At 36.3% G+C, this 24,541-nt stretch overlaps 2 protein-coding genes and 1 long non-coding RNA gene across 6 annotated transcripts; all 3 read right to left on the bottom strand.

Annotated features, from left to right (window-relative positions):
- Positions 1–6,430: 6,430 nt before the first annotated feature.
- LOC132619210 (uncharacterized) lies at positions 6,431–19,476 on the bottom strand. 4 transcript variants are annotated; one of them, XM_060334157.1, is made up of 20 exons: positions 19,262–19,476; positions 18,378–18,512; positions 17,948–18,257; positions 17,465–17,653; positions 17,291–17,374; positions 16,723–16,782; positions 15,735–15,779; positions 14,626–14,825; positions 13,217–13,678; positions 12,905–13,043; positions 12,599–12,796; positions 12,321–12,410; positions 11,528–11,590; positions 11,273–11,347; positions 11,130–11,180; positions 10,557–10,634; positions 10,228–10,362; positions 8,379–8,486; positions 7,215–7,280; positions 6,431–6,838 (listed from the first exon to the last, which is right to left on the bottom strand). In XM_060334157.1, exons 2-20 carry the CDS (start codon positions 18,380–18,382, stop codon positions 6,770–6,772), a joined length of 2,427 nt encoding a protein of 808 aa, XP_060190140.1. In that variant the 5' UTR covers positions 18,383–18,512; positions 19,262–19,476; the 3' UTR covers positions 6,431–6,769. The 4 variants fall into 4 exon arrangements, with proteins under 4 accessions (XP_060190140.1, XP_060190141.1, XP_060190143.1 ...); XM_060334158.1 differs by having other exon boundaries at positions 12,905–13,031; positions 19,262–19,475; XM_060334160.1 differs by lacking the exon at positions 18,378–18,512 and having other exon boundaries at positions 17,948–18,254.
- Positions 19,477–22,118: 2,642 nt separating this feature from the next.
- Positions 22,119–22,461, bottom strand: LOC132617347 (uncharacterized). The gene is made up of 2 exons (XR_009573715.1): positions 22,406–22,461; positions 22,119–22,309 (listed from the first exon to the last, which is right to left on the bottom strand). It is a non-coding gene; the product is annotated as an uncharacterized LOC132617347 (long non-coding RNA).
- A 45-nt stretch (positions 22,462–22,506) lies between these two features.
- On the bottom strand, positions 22,507–24,297 carry LOC132619717 (zinc finger BED domain-containing protein RICESLEEPER 1-like). Its single transcript, XM_060334539.1, has 4 exons — positions 24,293–24,297; positions 23,939–24,177; positions 22,655–23,754; positions 22,507–22,569 (listed from the first exon to the last, which is right to left on the bottom strand). The coding sequence occupies exons 1-4, from the start codon at positions 24,295–24,297 to the stop codon at positions 22,507–22,509; spliced, it is 1,407 nt and encodes a 468-aa protein (XP_060190522.1).
- Between the last annotated feature and the right edge of the window lie 244 nt (positions 24,298–24,541).

Here is a 24,541-nt window from a genome sequence, read left to right as displayed (position 1 = left end):
TTTGGGCTGTAAAACTGGTCCAGAAAGCCCAAATCACTGTAATTGATTTACGGTGGGATCTAAGGACCGTAAAACTTTTACAGGCCGTAAAATGAGGCGTAAAACAGGTCCAACAGCAATTTTAAAACTTCGTTTTAAGGCTTTTTCACTTCATTCTTCACATCCCTATGCCCTAGAACGACCTCCTACCCTCTCCCATCATCAAGAACACCAAGGTAAGCCTACTCTAACCATTCCAAGTCAATTCTAATATATATCCTTGTAATCTAAACAAGAAATCATCATTCCTAACCTAGGGTTTTCAAGAAAACCCATCTCAAGGTTCAAGAATTCAAGATTTTGAAAATTTTCTTCAAAGTTCAAGTCATTAATTCAAGTTTTGGAGCATTATCAGGTATGTAGAGTTACTATCTACGAGTGAGAACATCATTGTTCTTCCCCACGCCTCATAATCCATAAATTATGATTCTCTACGAAAACTAGGGTTTTTATACCATGCTCGTGATAACCCTAGGTCCATGTCCATGATTATATTATGTATGAATTGTTATAATTCCATCATTGAGTTCTTAATATTTATTTATGATTATTAAGAATCTGTCTGTAATCTATGAAAAACTCATATATCTCATTCCATGGGTTCATGCATGCTAGTTTATGATATATTATGCTATTTTCAAGAAAATACTATACATGTTTTACAAGTTCATGCAAGCAAGTTATAATTCATGATATCCATGTACAAGCAAGGTATATTCATGAAAACCATGGGCAGCAAGTGCCACTTATTTTTACATGTTCATGTTTTAGGAGTTGCATTAATTACCGAGAAGGCTTCAAACAGCCTGAAACTACGTAGCCACCGTAGGATGAGGATTGCTCCATCCATGCTTAGGACGATCTCTCATAATGATTGGATCCTTTCATAATATTATTAAATCTCATGTCCCTGGCAAGGTATGAGTGTTCTGCTAGTAGGACGCAAGTACCAGACCATGTTGTCGGTTATATTTACTGCTCTCCCTACTCACGATACTTTACACATGTTATATATGTATATGTACTCATGTTCATGATCATGTTTCAGCTCAGTCTCTGTTATGTTATTTTCATGTCCCATGTTATCTCATTCAGTTGTTTTATATACTAGTACATTCAATGTGCTGACGTCCCCTTATTGCCCGGGGTCCTGCATTTCACGATGCAGGTACGGATTTACAGGACGCCACATCTGCTCAGTAGGATTTGCTCGTATCAGCTTATTGGTGAGCCCCATCTTATTCGGGGTTTTAGTCAGTGATCTTTATTTTATTAGTTATGCATTTAAAGGTATGCTAGGGGCCTTGTCCCAGTAAGTACTTTTTTCCAGTCAGGACTTATAATTAGAGGTTTCATAGACTAGTCAGTTTAGTTATGTTAGACATGCAAGGTGTTTAGCCATCTTTGGCTCAACTCATGTTATTTCCGCATTTATGATTTAAATAAGTATTTCATTAAATTATTATGACATCTCATGTTTTATAAAAGCTCATCACATTCATGCTATATTTCTGCTTATATATGTCTCATGATGATTCAGCAAGCCATGTGGTTCGCTCGGTCACATGCAGTATGGCACCGAGTGCCGTGTTTCGCCTAGGCCATAGTTCGGGGCGACACTAAACCTCACACACACACACGTAAAAAGGGGTTGCTCCAATGTTGTTAAATCAACTAAAAAAAAAAGAGAAATTATCTACAAATAAGGGGGAAAAAGGGTTGAGCACAAGAAGATTGAAGATTTGTATAAAGTAAAGAGTCCTACCAATTAAAAGCTGATGCCTTTTGACTAGAGCCAATACAAACATGTATGTGATGAGTATTTAACAAGAAATTAACACCCTACTCTTCTTTAGGTTTATTCATTTTTCTACCAAAAGTTTCTGCTATGGCATCAGCCCGTTCTTGATTTCCTTCTGACATTTTGAGCCTCCTATTCAGGCAACGGCTCAAACACATTAATTGCTTAAAGTCAAAACTTTTGGAGTGGTTATACAGATACGGTGGTGGTGGTTACAGTGGTGGTGCTGACGACGGCGTTGGTGGTGGAGATGGAGGAGGTGTAAGTGAGGGGGAGGAGAGGAGAGGCCGGATATAGAGAAAAGAAGGGAGAGAGGCGACAGTGAGGGGAAGGAGAGGAGAGGAGAGAGAATTGTTTTTAGGGTTTAGAGAAGATGAAAAATCTTAAATGTGTAGTGAGGGAGAATAAGAGAGTATATGTATTTTGAAAGTTATCGGACTAGTTATAGAATGTAATTTTGAAAAAATAAAGCTACGAAAATTAAATAAAAAATAAGGCAGTTATTCATAAATAGATCTTAGAGGTAGTTATGGCAAGTAAATTTTTCAATTTAAATTACATGTATAAAGTGTATTTGGGCCTAAAGTCAAAACTAAAATAAGCCCAACAATCTTTTAAGGATCTGGCCCAAAAATAACCTCTTAATACAAGATTTTCAACTCTTATTAAATTAGGATACAACACAAAACCAGTATTTGCAAGTTGAAGTTTGACCATAAAATTTTAAGTTACAGTATTTGAGCATTAAGTGAAATATAATTAAGTCGATAGTCAGTGGCGAAAACACTGTGCTAGCTACAGATTCAGTAGAAATTAGTAGTTTTGACTCAAACTATCTATGAACCCAATAAGCAAAAAAAAAAAAAAAAAATCATGATTTAAAATCTATAAATGAAAATCTTGATTCCGCCTCTAGAACTAGAAAGTAGTTTAAAGGCGTACCTCATACGTATGTCAAGTGAAGTTTTTTCAAATGTTCTTCACTCACGTATGTTCAACTTTTACAAAAACAAAAGATGTTCCAAGTGAAGTTTATGTCCAATCATAACTGCAACTTCAAATAAGTTGTTTCATTATTCAACTTCAACTCAAATTTTGCCAAAACACATACAAATCTAGTTTTAGAGTGTCCCCAAAAACAGTGGAGAATTTGACAAGCCAAAACTCTGTTAAGTACAGTTTTTGGTTGTCTTTATTTTAGTTGGTTTTGGGGGGGGCGGAGGGGGGGGGGGGGGTAGTGTGGGCATAGTATGCTGAGGAGTACAAAGTGTTGTGTACAGTTCCGACATGCATACGGGTGAGTTGTTGTGTCATTTTGGGTTCAGTAAATGCAAATGCATCCCGGATAATCACTCTGACCAGTCTGACCACTACAAAATGTCCCTACTACCAACTTTAATTGGACCAAGGAAAAAATATAGTACATGTAGTTTGATTCTTTAGTTACCATTTGCAAAATCTTACTGTACATAGTAAAAAATATGATGGACAGCAGATTCAGTATGATATTAACTTAATTATAAGTATTTCAGTAAAACCTTAAAAATTTTGTAGTGTAGTTCAGAATTTATTGTTGTTAGTACATTATTTTTTGCGACTATTGGAGGTTTCATAGTTTTGGATAAAAATTTCAACTTTCTGGATACAAAAGAAATTTAATATTGCTCTAATATTGGAACACAAGATCGTGAACAAAGTGCTAAGCTGCTAAGGGTCATTTTAGTACTCGAAATAGTTCTGCAAAAACTGTGATACGGTGATTTTATACGATAAGTAATAATTTGTAAATTGTTATGGAGCGACTCAGAATTGGCTTTACTAACTAGTTTACATGTACAAGTTTTAAATTTTAGAAAAATTATTAAGAGTTCTTACTTAGTAAGTATAGGATACTAACGATCATTAGTTTTTTAAGGAGGTATTTAAATGTCCTTATAATCCAGGAATTACTTATACGAATATTCTTATTATAACTTCTATTTCAAACGAAACAAAAGTAATTTTTCGCGTAAGTATGCCAGAAATGAAAATGGTAATCAAAAGTTATATTAATAATGCACTTTATTATAAATTGTTTTCGTGCAGGATACCAAACCAGCCGTAAATAAAAATGTTTAACCATCAAACTATCTTAAATGATGTGCAGTTCAAAAATCGTAACCAGCGGAGGTACCCTATTTTTGACACCCTTCCGAATACGATCTAATTTAGAGTGCGCAAAATCATACTTCCTTCCTCTCATTTCATATTATATTGTGGTGAGCCTGGTATAGAGGAAAATATTCTTTAATGTTATTAATTGTGGTGTGGCGATAAATATATTTTCATTTGTTATAAGAAGTTTGGGGTTCGAGCCTTGGAAATAAGATTGCCTTTGATAGAGAGGGTTTTACCCCCCAAAGTCGGATTTCCCGAAGTGGATTCGAATTAGTTGAACTGCAAAACGAGTATCGAACACCGGATGAAAAACAAAAAGATACTATTTAGTAGTTTTCAATTTTCTCATCTTTGGTTGCTCAATCATTAGGAAAATAGTCTTTTGCAAAAATCATGAAAATGACTTCATTGATGAGAGTAGGAAAAACAAGTTTCATAAGTGTCATTTCACGTTGATTGTCTCCTCTCAACTCCTGTCACCCTCCTCCCCCACCCCCACACCTCCCCACCACCACCCCATCTCACATAGTATTTATCTAGATTATATATAAATAGTCTTGGAATAATATTTTTTGCTTAATTACTAAAGGTCAAAAAGTAAGTAAGAAAATTACTTATCCTCTAGAAAACATTTTCTTTCAATACCAAACACACCCTTAAATATTTTTAGTAACATACCCTTACCCTTTTCTCTTTCCCCTCACTCCATATAGGAGTAATATTCCATCTGGCATATCTTCTTGTTATTCCAGTACGAAAAGAATGGTATTTTGTTGCTATATTTGAAAATAATTAAATTTTAAACTTCTCTAATAACATACTCCACATTTTATAATCACAGAACTCTCATGACATTTTAAAAAAATGTAAATGAATTCTTAAATTCTATGTTGATCAAACTAATTCGTACAGATGGACTGAAAAAACTAGAGAAGCAACTTGATACATGTGAGAGGATTCCTTTTAGTGATTTGCAGGGTGCCAGAAATAAGGACTATATGTAGTGTACTCCAAATTGCACTTTACTAACAGAGGTTAACCCCTATTACAGGACCCCATAGACTATCATTAGTGAAGCATCCAAAAAGGCTGACAAACACAGCTCTATCTCACACACACATGCACAATAAAGGCAGTCATATTTTCTTGATCATAAATTTCCTTGTCAAATTTCCTGAAAGCACAAGTAGTATTAGCTGGCAAAACAGTATACAAAAAGCAATGGCCCTATCAACTTTAAGACTGGTCTGACAAAGCAGGACCATTTATCTGACTCCAGCTCCTTGCTTCATTAAGGTTTTTCTTTACCTGAGAATTGACTCTTTTCCCATTATTAACATTGTCATACCAGCATCCTTAACATGTCTTACAAGTATGACCTTATTTCTGTAGCAACTTTGCATGTTGCTGATACTCAAATCCGTCTCGGACAGGCCTTAAACAGCATTATTGGTGGTTTTAAGTGATATAAACGGTCTAATTTGAGGAAATGATAGCGATTAACATAGGAGTTGCTAACGTGGTCGGAGAGTCTATTGATAATTTAGGATATGTAGATACTCGCACAATATCACCTATTCATAGATTTGTACCCGCCTTTAAATAGTTAGATACGACATGAAATGAAGTAGTAGATATTTTAAACCCTTAGGGGTCGTTTGGTTGGAAACAAGTTATCCCAGGATAAACTCCCGAGATTAGTTATTCCACCCTCCCACAAGGATAAATAACACTACAATCCCGAAATAACTAATCCCAGGATTAATTATAACACTACTTTATCCCAACCAAACGTGGGATAAATTCATCTCAAATATAATCTCAAAATTATTTATCCTTATCCCTTGCACCAAACGAGCCCTTATTATTGTGGAAGAAAAGTAAATCAGACTGTCCCGGGCAATTGGAGCGAGTAAAACAGTACTCGTTATGGAATTGAATGACAATGCTACTAATACTCATGGGGTCTACATATTTGACCGAGTGGGGAAACGTACTAGCCTAAGGAAAAGATATTTTTGGGGCGCTTGAAATAACAACCCCAGTTCAAGAAATCATGGATAGCAACTTTCCATAGGTGTATTGGTTTTTGTTTGTTGATGGTAATGTTTATAATTTACAGAAAAAACTTTCTGAGCTTTCAGCTAGTAAGCACCTCTAGAAATTAAAAAGAGGGAATTTCTTTTTGTTTTACAGCCGGTGTACGTTATTCATTGTGGGCCGATTAATCCAATTCACGCCAGGAAGTTCTACTTTGAAGGTAAAATACTCCCTACCAAAGGTGACTCCATCCCCAGAGCTCAAACCTGAGATTTGTTAAGGATAAAGGAGTACTTACCAACCACCACAACCTTTGGTGGGTAAAAAATAATAATAGGGAACTAGCAATTGCGCTACATATATATAAGAATTGGTACCATGCAAAAACAAGAATGGAACTCAGACCAGTATAGATATTTTAGCTTTTGCTAGAATTTCACTCGCTGTACAAGTTTATGATTCTATCCTACAATACTTTATGTTCTCCAATGCATTGGCTACTTGGCATGCCTGAGTTGAACAATCGATAGAGTTTTTTTGGAAAAAAAAAAAAGAAAAAAAACACTAGACTGATGCTAGAAATCAGAACAAGAGATTAAATGTGTATCTTCTATGAATTATGATACATAAAATTACCCTTATATTAGACTTTTGAGCAATAAACTATACGCTAAAAATACAGGAACTTGCGTTCCACTATTACATCACGAACTGGATCTATGCATGGCGGCTCTATTCCTTCTGGAAGAAAGAAAGTACAAAATCTGTATGTACAGAGAAGAGCTGTGTGTCCAGGAAAAGCTGTTTCACCAAGAGCAAGAAGTAACAGATTAGCACGTTTTTCGTGTTTGCATGAGGAAAACCAAAGTGGCGGCTTCACCATCAAATGAAGGGTAAAATTTAAACAAAAAAAAAAGGAAGAAGTGGCAAGAGAAGATTTTTGTTACAATCTAAAATGGACTTGCATCACATCAATTGATACCCCAAAATAACAATACGAAATGTTTGTAGCGCTCCCATAAATGCAGATTCAGTTTTGCAAGCAAACCATAGATGAACCAGTCCAGCTCACAAATCATTTTGCATAGCACAGTCATGACATTAGCAGGGTGCAGTATAGTGAAACTATAAGGCTTAAGATAACAACTGAATAAAGTTGGGAAGCTTAAGCACACACCTTCATAAAGGGCCGATCTCGACTAGGGAATGACTCGATAAAGCTCTCCTTCAAGAGCAGAGATACCTAATAACCAAAGAGCAGGATAAGATTTCTTAGTTAAGAGGAAGTCACTTTTGCCAATCGGTGTAAGAATGAAATGCATAAGGATTTCTTCATAAAAGCGGATGTTTGTCAAACTGTAGATATTGTTACAGCAAAAAGTAAAAGAAACTACAACTAGTCTTAACAGCTAAGCATAAGAGTTCACACTGAAGCAAGACTGAGATTTTAACAATGCGAAACTACATAAAAATGATGCTTATATCCATCAGCAAGTGGAGCAGAAAAGAATGATTTTCAGATAAATTACCTTTTACAATCTGAAATTATGCAACTCTGTGACACATGCATATTTTACTTTCAAGTGTTGATGATAAAGCTCTACTATAACAAAACAGTGTCTCCAGGTTAACATACTCTGGTGTAAGTTTCATAAATACAAAGATATATTTTGGAAAGGTTTTCATCAAATATTAGTATTCATGTTAATACAACTTATGCACATAAAGGACTGAGCAAAACATAATTCTGCAATAGCTCAAGTAATCAGTAGATAATTCTGCAACAGCTCAAGTAATCAGTAAATTTGAAGAATTTAGAGTGATAAATTCAGAAGCTAGGAGCTTCAACAGGAACAAGCTTTACTGCACATGAATTGTTGAATTCATTTTCCCAGTGCAAGAAGTTTCTAAAAGTTACAAACGTCATCATGCAGCACCAAAATATATCTACTATCATCATCTACTTTTCCAGGGGTGGAAAAACAAATGGATGTTTGTTCAAGTAAACTGCTTTTTCTTTAAGTACAGGTCTTAGTGTGTAAAATTGCTCAAATATCAAAATACTGTTTCAAACTACTTCTGTATTGGATACCCCATTCGGAACAGGTTTTGCCAAAGAGTGTAGACAATATCTGATTCTGAATAATTAAGTTAAAGATACCTTCCGAAAGTGATACAAGTACAGTCACTCTGTCCAGGTTTACTGAGCCAATATTCTATTGTATTCTGTTGTTTCTTTCTTTTGATTTCCTCAGAACATTCCAGAGCATTAAAAAACCAGACAGAGGGCTTTTTCACACAAGTAATCAGACAAATCAATGCTCCAAAAGAAGTTACAAACCTTATCATCATTTGATTGGACATTAGTAATTGTGTGTGAACGAATGTTTGAGCACAGTGAATCCAGGTAAGACCGCAACACTGCCAGGAAACACTTTGCAGCTTCAACCTAAACATAATGTCATGGTTAAACAGTAATAAACACTGAGTAGATAGCTTAAACAGCTAGTAATAAACACTGAGTAGATAGCTTAAACAGCTAGAATATAACAGCATACTGTAAAGAAATTACATTGAAGAACAACATTCTGGGTGAGTTAGCACTCTATTGAGGTCATAAATATCATAAAGGAAGAAGAGCCAGTGACCAAAATGACAAAGACAGCTATATGATATCTGTGATGTCAGAGTTGCAAGAGAGCTATAAAGATATCCTGCAGAGCTGAATTAATATAAGGCCCTGAAGAACTTCTGGAAAAAAACATTTTCGAAAAAAAAAAGGTGTAACAAGAGACATGTTTGGATAGTCGCATTCTTTTTGAAGATTTGTTGAGTGTTCTACCCTGGAACCATTTTTTCAGAAAACTGTTTTTTGAATAACTTGAGTGTTCTACCCTGAAACCATTTTTTCAGAAAACTGTTTTTTGAATAACTTAAACAAACACATTTTTGAAAATTCATTTGCAAGATTTCAAAAACAATATGCACAAAACACCACCTAACATTGTCAACCATCCCAAATAGGTCATCATTTGTTTGAACTCAACTGAAAGATCATATATACATACGAGGCTACAAAGTAAATGATCCGTAGGAGAGCTGAAGGAAACAAAGACAGGACCAGCACAATATCTTCAATAAACTCCACCAGCTACTCCATATACCTTCAGTTTACATTTTAAATGTTTCATATAAAAGAACAAGTATTCAGGTCTACAGTTACAAATGAAGTGTACCATATCTCAATATCATTTCTACCAATTCACAATTCAATTCGCAAAGATGGTCCGCTGGTGGAGCTATGACTTCATTTGGATTACATACTTTGCTTATTCTTAGTTCTCTAGGGCTACCTGCTTGTTTCTTTCATTTCGTTTATCTTATTAATAAGCTGTTAAGACAGCATGAACATCTCCACAAAGGATAAGGGTTAGAATGGTCAAATAAGTGATTACCCATTCAGAAGGAAAGGAATATGAGCATTTGCAAAGGGATAGAGCTTGAGACGGTAAGTAAGTGATTACACACTCAGAAGGAAAGGAAAATTAAGAATCCTCGTAACAAGGAGAGGACAAATACTTGCACCCAACTACCCAAGGGTCTGGCCTAGTGGTCAATAAAGTGGGAGGAGAACCACGAAGTCTCAGGTTCAAGTCCCATGGAAGCAAAAAACACTAAGTGATTTCTTCCCATCTGCCTAAGAACTGGTGGAATAGTCGAAATGCGCGCAAGCTCCCAAACACCAACATCATTAAACCAATAAAAAAAAGAGGAGAACATACTAAGGTTGAGTTCTAGTTCATGAGGCTCCCAAATGAAAGGACTAGCCCTCACAACATTTAACTTGACCCACTTATCTAATTCCAACTGCAGGCATAATCAGATTCATTTGTCCTCCTTTTTTTTTTTTTTTGTTGGTGAGATTCATTTGTCCTTCTATATCTTTTTTTTTTTTTTTCCTTTTATGATACAATAGACTAGAAGTTAACAAACTCACACACTATAATCAAACGCCAAACGTATAATTAGAAATGCCTCATCCATGCTATTTCCAGGAAAAACAAGTAATCTGTCACCTTAGTTGGACGAAACCAGCTAAGTTAGATGAGTCAAAAATAAATCATGGCTTGCCTCTGTGGCAAGGGACAAATGAGGGAATGGAAGGGGAGCAATGAGACGTCCAGCAATACCTGAACATCTGTGCACTCATAAACTGGCCTCTTCCTTGCCAGGTAACTTTCTCCCACCAGCTTTGCATGGTAAGGACTTAAGCAAGAGTATAACTCCTTTTGCTGCGGAAGTTGTGGTAAAGTTGGTGACTTCACCTGATATTCAATGTAATACACAAGAAAAGAATATCCCTCTTAGAAAACTTAATAACAGGCAACAAAATTCACAAAATTGTATGCAGTACTCAGTAATGAAGTTTTGATAAAACAAAACTAAGACGACAGTCTGCTGAAGAGTCATGCAAACGGTTACTTGCAGCTCATGCAATAGAAATGACCAGTTCACAAACCTGATTCTTGTTTGCGTCTACAAGGATGGCATTTGTTAACTTTGACTGAACCTCAGAGGTTTTATTCTTCACACCTACCTACTCAAAGGTAAGGAAAACAAAAAAGCAAAATAAAAGTTAATGCACCAGAAATGGCCCCTTGTGACCTAAAAATAATTTATCGAAAATAATACACCACATCATCACAGACAGCACTCAAACAGGAATAATTTGATTAATTGGCGACACAAATCCCAGGAAAGATAGATACATTTTGAGAATATGCAGGAAACAATACATTCTAGCGCAGATGAGATCAGCTAAATACAGGACAAAAACATACTGAATGATAACCCAATAGTGCAAGATATATAAGAGAAAAAGCTGGCAAAATGGTACACATTCTTAATTGACGACAAGAACATCTACAAACCCATCAACTTTCAGTCAAAATGAAACAAACCACTCATTCAAGTACTCCAATCGTTTTAAGAATAGCCTCATCTAACTTCCAACAAAACCTCTTTGCTTATACATTTCTTTGGGAGCCAATTATGAAAGACAAGGAAAATCCTAAGACGTGGATATACTCACTATATAGGGAACAGGTGCATCCAGAAAATCCAGCATGTCATTAGGCAAAACCTGGACAATTCACACGTCAAGAAAGTTAGATAAATCAGAAATGCAATAGATCTATTCCCTGAGGAAAACATTCATTGCCAACTGAAACTTACCGGCATCAACAAGCTTTGCCACTGATAAGGACGAATCAAAGGGATAATGGACAGAATGCATGCAGACAATATTCCCTGCAATTAAGTAACTAAAACTTAAGACTCTGCATTAATCTTTGCAACAATAAACGATGCTTCCTAAGCAGAACAGACTAATCAAGAAAGCATTCAGTATGTGAAATCAAAACAGCATCATATGATGCCAAACCTAACTGAATATATACCACAGAAAAGACGCCGCAGACTGATACTTACCAAATTTGAACAGGCCACTACAATTTGCTTCTCCAGTAAAGCTCCCGCAAACAGTGTCAGCACCTATAGAACGCAAGTAGGAACAATAGTGTCAAAAGACTTTGATGAGCATGCAAGAATCTTCATAGACAACATTGAGAAATTAAATAGAATCAAGCATATAACTCGATATAGGAGTGTGAATGAACTGATTATTCCAATACTCGCCATGAAATACACTGGAGATTTAGGTACATCAAAACTTTATAGAGCTTGAGAGATTCTCCAAAATCTAAAAGACAAACCCATCCCGCATTCTGTTGCTAAGAAATATGTCTTCCCTTAAATTTCTTTTCCATTTTTTAAGCAGTCCATGCAGTAATGTGGAGGCCTACACAAGAGGTTGCTACCATAGCAGCTCAGAAATAGGATAATATTAATTTTTAAAAAGGGCAGAGAAAAGAAAATTATCAAGCTATAAAAAATAAAAACTGGTTTGACTTAATGTAATGGGTTTGAAGTGGAAAACCACTACAGAAAACTGGTTTGCAGCACGAAGACGAATTTACCAGAATATTATTGAAATTAAGGCTGAACATGTTTAAAAGGGTAAAATGACTGATTTTTGTTTTGATGACAGAGGCAAAGATGACTAATGATGACAAAGGCAATCATATCTGAGATAAGTCAAAAAGCTTTCTAGTAGTTTCAGAACACTTGTCACTTATTATAGTCAAGTAGACAAATTAGTACGTCAATCATTCAATTGAATGGTTATATTTAGGTTGTATAGATGGCCTATATCACCACGCACATGCTCAAGCCGCAATGAGCCACATAAGCATGCAATAGCCCAGATTGACAACGCAGTTGCTTCCTCTTCCACCATGAGTGCATTGTGAGCCTGTATTATGGAAACCAAATTAGCATAAGCTGCTAATACATAGAATACCAACTATTGGAAGGTGTAGCTAGCTGGATAAACAATTTCTCAACCATTTAACATGACATCTCTCACCCCCACCCCCTCTACTTCACTCTTCAAGGATGAAAATATAATAAGGCCAGCACTCGCCAAAAAACAGAATTTACCTCTGCTAATTCCAAACTTGTACTGCATGATTTTAAGTCAATTGTCGATCCAGCAAAATGTAAAAGTTCTTCATCAGGTCTATAATATTCTAAAGGATGAAGGTGATCCAGAGGATGGAATTTAATTGTTGAGCCCCTTGCGGGACATTTTAGCTTGTAATATTCGCATAGTATCTGCAAAGATCCATGCTTATTGGCCTGAAAGGTGAAGGAGAATGAAGGGGTCAGAAAAGACCAGGATAACCCACTAATGACAAGCCATAACTTGAAAATTTTAACTGGGTAAGTGCCAAAAAAGATTCAAACCTTCGCCCATTCTACTATATCACTATGCTGGCTTGAATCATCTTGCCCAGAAAAGGATGCTTCCTCAGTTTCGGTTTCATCAAAATCACTTCTAAAATGTCTATCTTCACTAGGAGAGCCCTGGAAACTGTATCCAAAACTAAAAGCACTTCATAGAGGTAGGATTTGCGGATAAAAAGCACCAACTTCCAGTAAGATGTTCTCTCAATATTTTGGACACAATAGATAAAGCGCAGAGCAAAAGGGTCACAAATTTATGAGACAGATCGGAAAGAAAAAATTGTACTAAGAGCCAAATAAGAAGTAACATACCTAGAGGAAGATTCAGAACTTTCACACTGATGATATCTTAAAAGTGGCAAAACAGCATTTGGTACACCCTTTTCTACCAGTTGTTTGTTATCATCAGTGGAATTATCAGAAGCTTCAGGGACTTGCCTTCCAAGTATAGATTCTTTATTAGCAAAATCTATGTCGTTATCAGCAGTGCATGCCTTGTTATCAGTTCCATCTTTCTTTGAGAGTACATCCCCTTCTGCAACTCTATACTCCAGCTGAGACTTGTCATCCACAGTTCCACTAATAACAGAATCAGCAGTGATTGGTTGCGGGCTTTCTACAATGCCGTTCAGGACGTACTGATTTGTTTCTTCCAATGATCTGCTGGGAGTATTTTCTCCCAAATTTTCTTCCTCATCGTCAATCACAAGTGAATCAAAATCAAGATCACCAACTTGCTTCGTTAACCGCTCCAATCTTTCTTCAGTGAAAATGCTAGAAAAGGGACAAAATATCAAACAGTGTCTCAGTAGGCACTAGCAACAAAGCAATATCAGCAATGACTTGCGAAGAATCTCCCAAAGTTAAACCATACATTTACCTATTCTGCACATACATAGACCAGTAATAGCAAGCACCGAAAGCTGGCATAATGCTTCTTCTTGCTCATGATTATTTTTACAAGAAAATGTTAATGTAGGCAAGCACCAAACCAATACTTCCTTTATAGACTTCCACTCAAGAGTTCTCTTTTATTAAGTTCTCAAAACAATGGCCAAAGAGCTGAAATCTACTAATTGTATTATGCTTCTAATTCCTTTAAGTATCTAGGTAGGCAAATTGAATAATATCTGTGCAGTTGAACTATTTAAGATGTTGCTCAAATGTTTGATAAAGCCAGCCTATTTCCCAAATGAATATCAGCTGAAAAAGTAGCCAACTTTGCATTCTGCTTCAAGGGTCACCTTACTCCCTAGGTTTGTTGTTTATTTGAAATGTTGCTCATCTTTGTACATGCTGGAAACCACTAATAAGATTCACAAGAAATGAAACTGAAAGGAAGTTCATCATTTATTTATTTTTTTGTTTTTTTTGAGAAAGCGGATAGGAAGTCCAGCATATCAGCGAGAGAAACCTTGGAAGGTATCAGTACTATCACATTGTTAACAGAAACATTGGTCTTGCCTATATTGCCAGAGAGAAGTGGGGGTTACCGGGTTGGGACACTCATTGCTTCAGAGAAAGCACTATCAATAAAATAGATCTCTCAAAGTTTGCTGCTAGTTAATAACCGCACAATAAAAGCATTCAAGTAATTGAACACTAAGGGACTATTGTTCAACAAGATTCCCTAAATTAAGCCCATCAAGTTTTAAGTTTTAACAACAACGATATAAAAAGATCCGGACAATCTAGAAAATTCAACTGAAAGAGAAACGAACCTATTTAATACACCAAAGTGAAGATCAAAAAATGGAAGTCTGGAAAGAATGCAATAACAGCGGCGTGTTGTTAAAATTTGGCGGCTAATACCCAAGCTGGTGTTTTGTACATCTGAAATCATGGAAAGCAGTCCAGAGGGTTTCTGAACCATTTCCTCAACTAAAACACAGCAACCGTATAGAGTTGAATTATCAGCAACCTACATTAAGAAACTTGAGTTTCAAATACATACTCCAATTGATCAGCACAATTTCTTTGTCTAATTCTCCTATCTTTTCAAACTAGGATGAGAAAAGGGGAAGAAAAAGTGAAAAGAAATTGTCCTGTTTATAAAGCCAAAGCTGGCACATCTATGCACAGAGTAGACATGGAAGTTGAAAGCTATAGGGTGTGTTTGGTATGGCTAACATTTGCCGGAAAATGTTTTTTAATTTTCTCATGTTTGGTTGGTCAAATATTTTGAAAAATATCCTCTCCTTAAAAATTGAGGAAAGTCACTTCCCGAAAAAAACAAGTTCCATAAGTAGTGTTCCACATTAATTGTTTCCTCCTCACCATCCACACACCCCACCTCCATAGCTCCCCATCCCCACCATCCCCCACACTCCTACCCTCAACCCTACCCCCATAATGTTTGCCTAGATTATATAAAATGCTGTTGGGATAATATTTTCTGCTTATATACCAAAAACCAGAAAAGAAGTAAAAACCAACTTGTTCTCTAGGAAAACATTTTCCTTCACACCAAACACACCCTTACCGTTGTTTCCTTCTAAAAAGTTACTTGATTTATTGATTAAAAAAGATTTAATGTTGGTGACAAAAATATAGGCTACACCTGAAAGTGGAGCACTTCTTACTGTTGTATTTTCAAGTATGTTGCATATTCTCATTGCACATACCTACAAACTACAGTAACCTATTTAACAATAAAGAGGAGAATACTAAAAACCAAAACAATCGGAACGTTGTGTAATTTAAAAATGTTGGCGTAGATAGAAAACAAAATTTAAATCAGTTCCATGTGCAAATTCATGTTATGCTCAATAACAAAAGAAACCAATTAGAAATTGACTGGTCAGAGCTGTGAAGGGTCATATGATGATACCTGAAGCCGGAAGACAAAGGATAGATCATTTTGTTTAAGGTGTTCCTGGAAAAGTCGCAGCACATTAACATGTATATCGGAATAAAGTAAACTCTGTATTACACCACAAAACTAAATTTACATACCAAAACACTGAAGTATAGTTGATAATTATCAGACAGACGACAACTTACAAATATATAGCAGTCTTTCTAATGGAAAATAAACAATGGGACAGAAAAGTAATTTCCTTAATGTTATCATGTTATTCTCTTGGTACAACAATAAAAACATACCCAGCGTAATTCCACAAGTGGGATCTGGGGAGGGTTTACCCCTACCTTGTGAAGGTAGAGAGGCTCTTGGTATGGAAAGACAACTTCTTTTAAACAGGGAATACACTACTCTAGTCTCTAGCTCAGGAAATAATTGGAGGAGTAACATGTTCATTTAAGGGTTATTCTTGGGAGGGGGGAGAATACCTCCAACTGCATTGCAGATATAAAAGAGCTAACCATTTACTGTTACTTGATGCCATAGGCAAACCAAAAGGGGAATTCATCCCATGTGTCATAAGAGGAAGTCCCTAATATTTGAAATACGCCAAATAGCAGATAATAAAGCATGCCCGCATTAATTTTTACCTACTCGTTTCTACAATAAACTTAAATCTGGTCCAACAATAGAACCACAGAAATATGGTCCATTAATGGAACCTAGAAGATCCAGCTTATTCTAGTTCAGAATAGCCACTGCACAAACTCATACATGCTTTAAAAAGTTTCTGAAAAGCATATCCTTGCGTCTGCATAAAGCCTCAATCATTCCTCTATGAATATCAAATTGTCAAATAGCGTATTAAACCCCTGTTTTTTTCTTTTTCGAGAGAGTAATTTAATCAGCTTCTTCCTTGCAGTAAACTTCACTACAATTTGGCTTTCTTACAGGAATTTGGTCACAAACCACAGCTATCACTTCGGAGGTCATTATAGAAGGGAAGCATCAATACCTGTCCCAGAAGTATTTCGTTTAACTCACTCATTGATGGAGTTCTCTCAACAGCATGAACCTGTAATCAGATGCACCATTTTTGAACCATCAGAAAAGATCCACTGCAGGCATGGCTGAACATAGAAGGTAGATATGCAATAGGAGAGACATTATTCTTTAGCCTGGTATAAAATACATTCCAAGTTCAATCTATAATTAGTTGTATCTTTTTTCCCCTTGATACAGAAAGGAGATTGATGCCTCAGTTGCTTTTACCTTAAATCAACTAGTCCTTTTCTTTATGTTTCTTTTTCCTTCTTTTTTACTTACCTAAGGTAGGAACAGGTGAATGTAATTGCATGATGCGTGACCCATCACCTATAATATGCTGTATGCTTCAAACCAAAAGTTTCTTGCTTTCTACGTCAAACTCTTTACAGAAGTTGACCAAATGCCACCGCATTTAAAGTTTGAAATACTTCAAAATAAACCTCTCCTATATCTCAACCTTACAGAGGAAACTACCTAAAAACTCCATGACACCATCAGATATACATGTCAAATAAAAGGGAAAAGGGGAACCCAACCTCTACTCCTGCTGGAAAGCAGAATGAGAGAAGATCCTTGTATTTGAGTGGCAATTGCTTCTCTGGAGGGTAAACAAACAAGACCTGAAATCCAAAGAAGTAACAACATCTTATAGTCCATGACAATTATACAGTTCTAACTCCATGCAAATTAAACCCTACAAGAATCGACACCTGAGGCTCAAGGTTAGGTTCCACGCGTGATTGACTTTGACTTCCAAGTGCGCTTCTAAGTCTCCCTGGACCATCTAGCTTTCTTGAAAAATAAAGCCTTTGAAGTGCTTGAATATCACAGCTAGGATGGAGTCCAACAACCACCATGCTCTCAAAACACCTTGATGGCTCTTTCCAAACTCTATGATCCTACAAGCTTACATAATATAATTATCTAACAAAACCAAAAGGACTCTGCACTCGTAGTATAAATTGAAAACTAAATTTAACCATCAAATCCAGGAGTTTAATGTCTATCATTCACCATCATCAAAACTTCAAGCTGGAATTAGTAATTAATTTGGAAAAAATCATAGGAAGAAAGTAGCATTTGGAGCAAATGCTATTAAAACCTTAGCTCTTGAGGGAAACTTTAAATGGATAACTTAGTTTCCTGCATTTTAGCATACAGCAGAAAGCTCCAGCGTTAGGCATATAGCATACCAGGGATTGCAACTGAAACCTAGCCCACTGACGCTTTTGGCTAGTTAGTATTTCTGGGTTGTAGGCTCCACTTTTAACTTCAGGGGGACTGGATAAGCCTTTCATTAATCTAGTTACTGAACGCTGAAGTTTCTGAAGCTGACTACCGCTGTCATCTTTAGATGAATATACCACAGAAGGTCGTGGCGACCGAACGGCAGCTGCAGCAGCAGCTACAGCTCTTGCAACATCTTCCGTTGTTTGAAAAAACGATGCACCCCAACTAGGGCTACCTGACTCTTCAATTTTCTCCATTCTAAGCTTCTCTCTTCTACAAAGAAAACCATAAATAAACTCAGAAGATGTGATTTCAATAATAAAAACTACAAAATGCTTGCATTGTTGGTGCAGATTGCATGTAACAGCCCAACCAGTGTAAGTTAGTCCTTACAACATTACGCATTTCAAGTATCACCAACATCTGCATCCTAACAAGGAGAACAACAGCTTTTTCTTTCTTCATTTTGATAACTAAGGAGAAGAATTGTTCTCTTTTTAAAGGAAATTCCCAAGTCCATGCAAAAATCTACTGAATAAACAAGCAGTTAAAAAGTAAATGAGTAGTAAAGATATGGCTATGTATCATCAAAACAATGGCAAATCAATGTTAATATAAAATTGACAAATACTTCATAGAAACCCAACAGTAGAAAGTACATACCTATGATAATTTCTAATATCAAAACACTTTTTTCCTCTAAAAAAAAAAAGATCTTTATCATAGTATAGATCATAAAAGTTGTCCTCAGGACTAATCACTAATTATTTTAGTCTAGTTCTTTTTCACTATGCGCGTTGAGCAGAGAAAATTCCACATATAGCTCTAGTTTTACTTATGATCAATCAAGTATCAAATCCAAGCTGAAAAAGGCAAATAAAGTTGGCCACTTGTGTGAACTAATTCTCAGTAAAGGTGCAAAAAGATCACAACTTTTCACCAATAGCCACTAAATTTCAACATATAAAGCCCCATAAACAATTACAAGTATATCCAAGCTGAAAAAGGCACATAAAATTGGCCACTTGTGTGAACTAATTCAATTAGTTAAGGTGCAAAAGATCACAACTTTTCACTAAATTTCAAAATATAAAGCCCCATAAACATGAACTTTCCTTTAACAATCCAAATCAAACCATGAGAAAAAAATTAAAAAAAGATTTTACCAAAATAGGAAACAAGTTGTGTACATCAGAGAGATCAAAAATCAAGAAATACCCACATGAAAATATCTGACAGAAATGTAAATAAAGAGAAAAAGAAGATAAAAATCTCACCTTTAAATTATGGTCAAATTGGGAAAAATCAAGAAAGAGTTAAATGTTATTTTTTAGATATTTAGGTATTTATGAGATAAGAGAAAGAAAGATTTAGAGAAATGAAAAAGAGTTAAAGGCGGCCATAATTCTTTGATTTTTAGATTCTGTGGAAAGGAAGAAACCCCCAAAGAGAAAGGGAAAGCATGTATGTGTTTATGTTTAATTAAAGAGTTAGAAATGAAGTAACACAAATTAATTACATTAAATACCATTTCTTAATTTATTTCTTGAAGATTTTCCGAGGAAAGGTATTAAGGGGTCGTTTGGCATGTGACAAGCATAAAAGTCATGGATTAAAATTTAATATCGTCTTATTCCTTGTTTGGTTATTAATTATGGAATAAGTTATATCAGGATAAGAAATAGGACCGGAACAAGCCTTCTTGTCAGATGGTGGAATAATATTACGGGGATTAGCTATTCCTGAATAAAACAATGAAAATGACAAAAATATCCTGAGGTCCCTCAAATTTTTTTCTACTAAATAAGAAGGAGGTTATTTTTGTAAACATAGACTTCTTCTTCTTAAAAATTATGCAATGCTTGTTATTTTTAATATTTCGTTTGGTTCAAAATAAGTGTTCGCTTAACCTTTTTCACACTCCTTAAGAAAACACTAACTCTTGGAAAGAATAGGTATTTTGACTAAATTACTCTTAATTAATAAGATTCTTGCTAATTTATTGTCGTGAGTTAATAGGGATAAATCTAAAAAAAATAAAGTTAATCTTTTCTTAATTTATAAGTGGACACTTAATTTGAACCAAATTTAAAGTTAATTGGACACTTATTTTAAATCTGAGGGAGTACAACAAATCAAATAGTCAATAAAAAATAATACCACGAACTAATCTAGTCATAACTGATAGACTATGTAAATATTGTAAATATTCTCTTCCTTATATATAGTAATTAGGTCCTATAATTTAGCCTAGTATCATTCTGATAGGAGATACCTACTTTGTATATAATGACTTTCATACATCAATACAAATCACGGATTGATTTCCTACATGGTATTAGACTAGGTTTCTCCTAAAAACCCTAGCTTCCTAAACCCTAGCCATCCACCTCCCTCTTCTCTCCTAACCTTAGCCGTAGCCGCCACCCCTTCCTCCTCCTTCTTCTCTCTTCAATGGCTGACAACAAAAATTTCCATTCTGCTTTTACCGTCATGAATGTGAAATCTTTAATCCCAATCACTCTAGACATGGAAACCGGCCATTATCACGAATGGGCGACACTATTCAAAGTTCTAGCCCGCGTCCACTCCGTACTTGAACACATCATACCACCAACTGACACCACTGAACTCACCGCGTACAACGCAACAAAGGCGACTAACCTTTCACCGTATCCCATGATATTCTTACCTCTATTCTCGTGGCGGATGATGTTGCAGAGAAGGCTTGGAATCGAGTTGCTCAACTTTTCCAAGATAACAAGCACTCAAGGGCAGCGTACCTTGAAACTGAATTCACCACCACAAAAATGGCCGACTTCGGCTCGGTTATGGCCTATTATAATAGGCTCAAGTCTCTCGCGGATCAGCTTGCCAATGTGGGGTCGCCAGTGTCCGACCAACGTATGGTCTTACGCCTCCTTGCAGGCTTACCGGAGACATATGCACACTTTGTCACCACCATCCAGCAGAAGGATGTGCTGCCCTCTTTCTCTGAAGTGTGCTCCAGACTCAAGCTCGAAGACGCAGCAGCCAAGGAACGTGCCCGCGATTCCAGTCCCGCGGCTCTACTTGTTGATAATGATACTCCCTTCCCGCCACCTGGCGGCAACAATAATTCAACTAACCGTCGTGATAATAATTGTGGCAGGAATTCTAACAGAACAAGGGAAAGGGGAACAACAACAACAACAACAACAACCGCGGTAAATTCGGCCGTGGCGGCGGCGGACAGACCAGCAACGGCCAGTGGCCGACGGGACAGCCACCGGCAGGGGGCTACTACTGGCCTGCCTGGCCGCCCCAGCAGTGGCCAATGCCCCCCTGCCCGTATCCGACGAGACAGTGGCAGCAGCGTCCCACCACACCGCGGCCCGGCAGCGGCATTCTCAGTGCGGGTCCACGACCTCAGCAGCCTATTCCATGCATGGTCCGACCTAGAGGTGTTCATGGTCCGGTTTGACTCGGTTTTTGGCTAAAACCAAACCAAACCAGTTAAGGCGGTTTTTTTTAATATTCAAACCAAACCAAACCATTATAGTATAAATTCTATCGGTTTCGGTTTTATCGGTTTTATCGGTTTGGTTCGGTTTTTCCGGGTTGTAATAATATATTTTATAATGCAAAAAAATTGACAAACTTATTTACAAACTTGCACTTGTTATTTGCCCATGTTGGGATCGGATATATGAATCCTTATAAGTTACTATCTAAAGCCCAAGCTAGAGCTATAAGAGAAGAAGCAAATATGGTTCCAATAATAACAAACATGAATATGTCCACTGGAACTATGTCTGATGTTCTAGTAAAGTATATAAGCTAAAATGATAAGCTTGCTACTTTACCTTCCTCCAAGATGAAACTATTTGAAAGAAAACTGAAAGCAGGGATCAGCACAGCAGCATATGCAAAAATAGCCTCGAAAGAAATTACAAAATTTCCACCACGAGGAAGATAGCAACTACTACATAGTAGTACAATCTCCACAGCAACAAAATTAAGAAGGCTAGCCCAAAAATGGTTAATTATATACATTACTTTTTCATTAATCAAGTTGAGAAAAATAACAAGGTCTTTAAACAGTCCTCCGAATGATCAACACAAAAGAACCACATACCCAACTGTCACCAGAGAAAGATCACTTAATTGCTTGCATAAAAGTGTGATTAAATACAAAAAACAAGTCAATAGCATAATCCAAAAGTACTTCTGGTGAAGCAGCAGCAAAAACCTGAAAATTAACTACCAAAGAGCAAAACAGTTGCACTACGAATTTCAATTGCAACATCCAAACTAATCAATGCTCAAGGTTGTGCCAGCATATTCTGAAAAAAAGAAAGAAGAAAGTTTAACAAAGTAGGCGCTAAAACTTTTTAAAACATAAAAGACATATTCATAAAGAGTTAAATGTGTAAATTTACCTTTTTCAACTATCTCAAGTTTCTGAATTTCTTCTAAAAGATCTTCAAGCTTGCATCTTTGGAAGTTGATCTTAACCATTGTTGAGTGCAAATAAGAGCTTCTACTGTCTTTGGAGATAAAGAACTTCGATAAGAGTCAAGAATCCGACCACCGGTGCTAAAAGCTGATTCAGAAGCAACAGTAGAAATAGGAATAGAAAGAACATCTCTTGCCATCCTAGAAATAATTGGATATCTAGCCGAAGAAACTTTCCACCAAGCCAAAATATCTAACTCTTTGGTCTTTTCCAAATCATCTACCAAGTACTTCTCAAGTTCTGATTTATTTTCAGTATTGTCTTCATCTGCCAAATATTTCTCCCATTGTGATTGCCACATCTCGTCACTATGCATGGTATCAATTTCATCATTCAATCTTGTTTGACCACCAATTTTATCGGTATGAGTCCCACAAAAAGAGCTCATGTAGTAATCATACAAGCGACTCAAAGTATCCATCACCTTTTTCGATTTTTCGGCTCCCACCAAACAACCATAAGAGTTTTTAAACAGATATTCCACATATTTTAACTTGTATCGAGGATCCAAAACAACAGCAATGAATAATAACTTGTTCATACTTTCAAAAGTACCCCAGTATTTGTTAAATTTAAGCTCCATCTTTTTAGCCATGCCACTCAAAATAGAATCTTCACTACGAACATATTTGCAAATTATCTTTTGAAGATTAAAGATCTCATGGAAGGAAGAATTGGAAGTAACATATGAAGTTCCTGAGAATTTCAAAGTTACCTGGTAGAAAATCTCAAGGAACTTAATGAAAACTTTAACATTCTTCCAATCATCTATCGATGGATGCCTTCCCACATTATTTGTTTCTAAACAATACTTGAGGTACTTGTGATCATCATCATACATTCTTGAAAATGCCTTTTCAAATTTTACAGCTGTATCTAGCATCATATATGTGGAGTTCCACCTAGTCTCAATATCTAAAGTCAAAAGACCATGAGTGTCAATCTTAACCTTCTCGACAAACGACTTAAAGGAATCAAACCTTCCAGCTGAGGACTTAACATATTTGATAGCATTTCTTACTCGAGAAATAGACTCATTTTGTTCACTGAGTCCTTCTTTCACGATCAAATTTAGAATATGAGCATTACATCTAACATGTAAGAACTCATTTCCTAAGATGCCTCCTTTCCAATCCTCAATTCTTTTCTTCAAGTGTTTAATTGCAGAATCATTAGCAGTTGCATTATCTAAGGTCACTGTGAATATGTTCTCAATTTCCCAATCAAATAAGCACGCCTCAATCCCCTTAGCAATTGTCTCACCCTTATGATCTGATGTTTGGAAAAAGTTGAGAATTTTTTTTTTTCAGATTCCACTCATCATCGATCCAATGGGCAGTGACAACCATATAAGTTAGATTTTGAAGTGATGTCCACGTATCACTAGTAACACATACACGTTGATTATGAATAAGCTTTTTAAGCTTTTCTTTCTCCTCTTGATATATTTTCAAACATTGTCTAGCAACAGTCAAGCGAGAAGGTAATTGAAAATTAGGCAAAGCAACTGCCATTAATCTCCTAAAACCTTCCCCTTCAACAACTTTAAAAGGTTGTTCGTCAATAATGACAAACTCAGCAATGGCTCTCCTAATCTCATTGACGTTAATCACAACCTTTTCTACAGTACATGTACTATATGCTTGTTCCCCCTTTTTAACTACCTTGATTCTTGATTGATTTCTATCAATAATTCTAAGAGGGGAATTAGGACAAACCTCATTTAAATGTCTCCATAGCGTTGAGGTCCCATTCGTACTTTCAGAAGCAAAGTTACTAGTACAGTATTTACATTTCGCCCTTTTCTTACCCCATTTATCAAGATATTCAGAATAGTGGTTCCAAACGCCAGATGTTCTCCTGTCACTACTCACAAGGCTACGATCAGGGTCGCAAAGAGTTGTTTGTTTCCGCTTTTTATCATGATTGGGAGTAATATCACGAGTTTTATCACCGTCAAGCTCAGGTTCCCGCAACATAGTTGGAGATACTTTGTTGGTTACCTCCACTGGCTCCACCTCTTTTTGAGTAGTTGTAGTTTCCATCTGAAAAAAAGTAT

This window comes from Lycium barbarum, chromosome 11, assembly GCF_019175385.1.
Source record: "Lycium barbarum isolate Lr01 chromosome 11, ASM1917538v2, whole genome shotgun sequence".
NCBI classification, from domain to species: domain Eukaryota; kingdom Viridiplantae; phylum Streptophyta; class Magnoliopsida; order Solanales; family Solanaceae; genus Lycium; species Lycium barbarum.
This window is presented reverse-complemented; position numbering and strand designations above follow the sequence as displayed.

Excerpts from the sequence above, each read along its gene's own strand:
- LOC132619210 (XM_060334157.1), bottom strand. Across the intron at positions 11,181-11,272 it reads GGCAAAGCTTGTTGATGCCG|GTTTTGCCTAATGACATGCT; the intron begins GTAAGTTTCAGT and ends TGAATTGTCCAG. Across the intron at positions 6,839-7,214 it reads GAGATCGGCCCTTTATGAAG|CTTTTCCTGGACACACAGCT; the intron begins GTGTGTGCTTAA and ends TTGGTGAAACAG.
- LOC132619717 (XM_060334539.1), bottom strand. Across the intron at positions 23,755-23,938 it reads CTTGACTGTTGCTAGACAAT|ATCATAAGGGTGAGACAATT; the intron begins GTTTGAAAATAT and ends TCCAAACATCAG. Across the intron at positions 22,570-22,654 it reads ATATTTTGGCTTGGTGGAAA|CTTTTAGCACCGGTGGTCGG; the intron begins GTTTCTTCGGCT and ends CTTCTGAATCAG.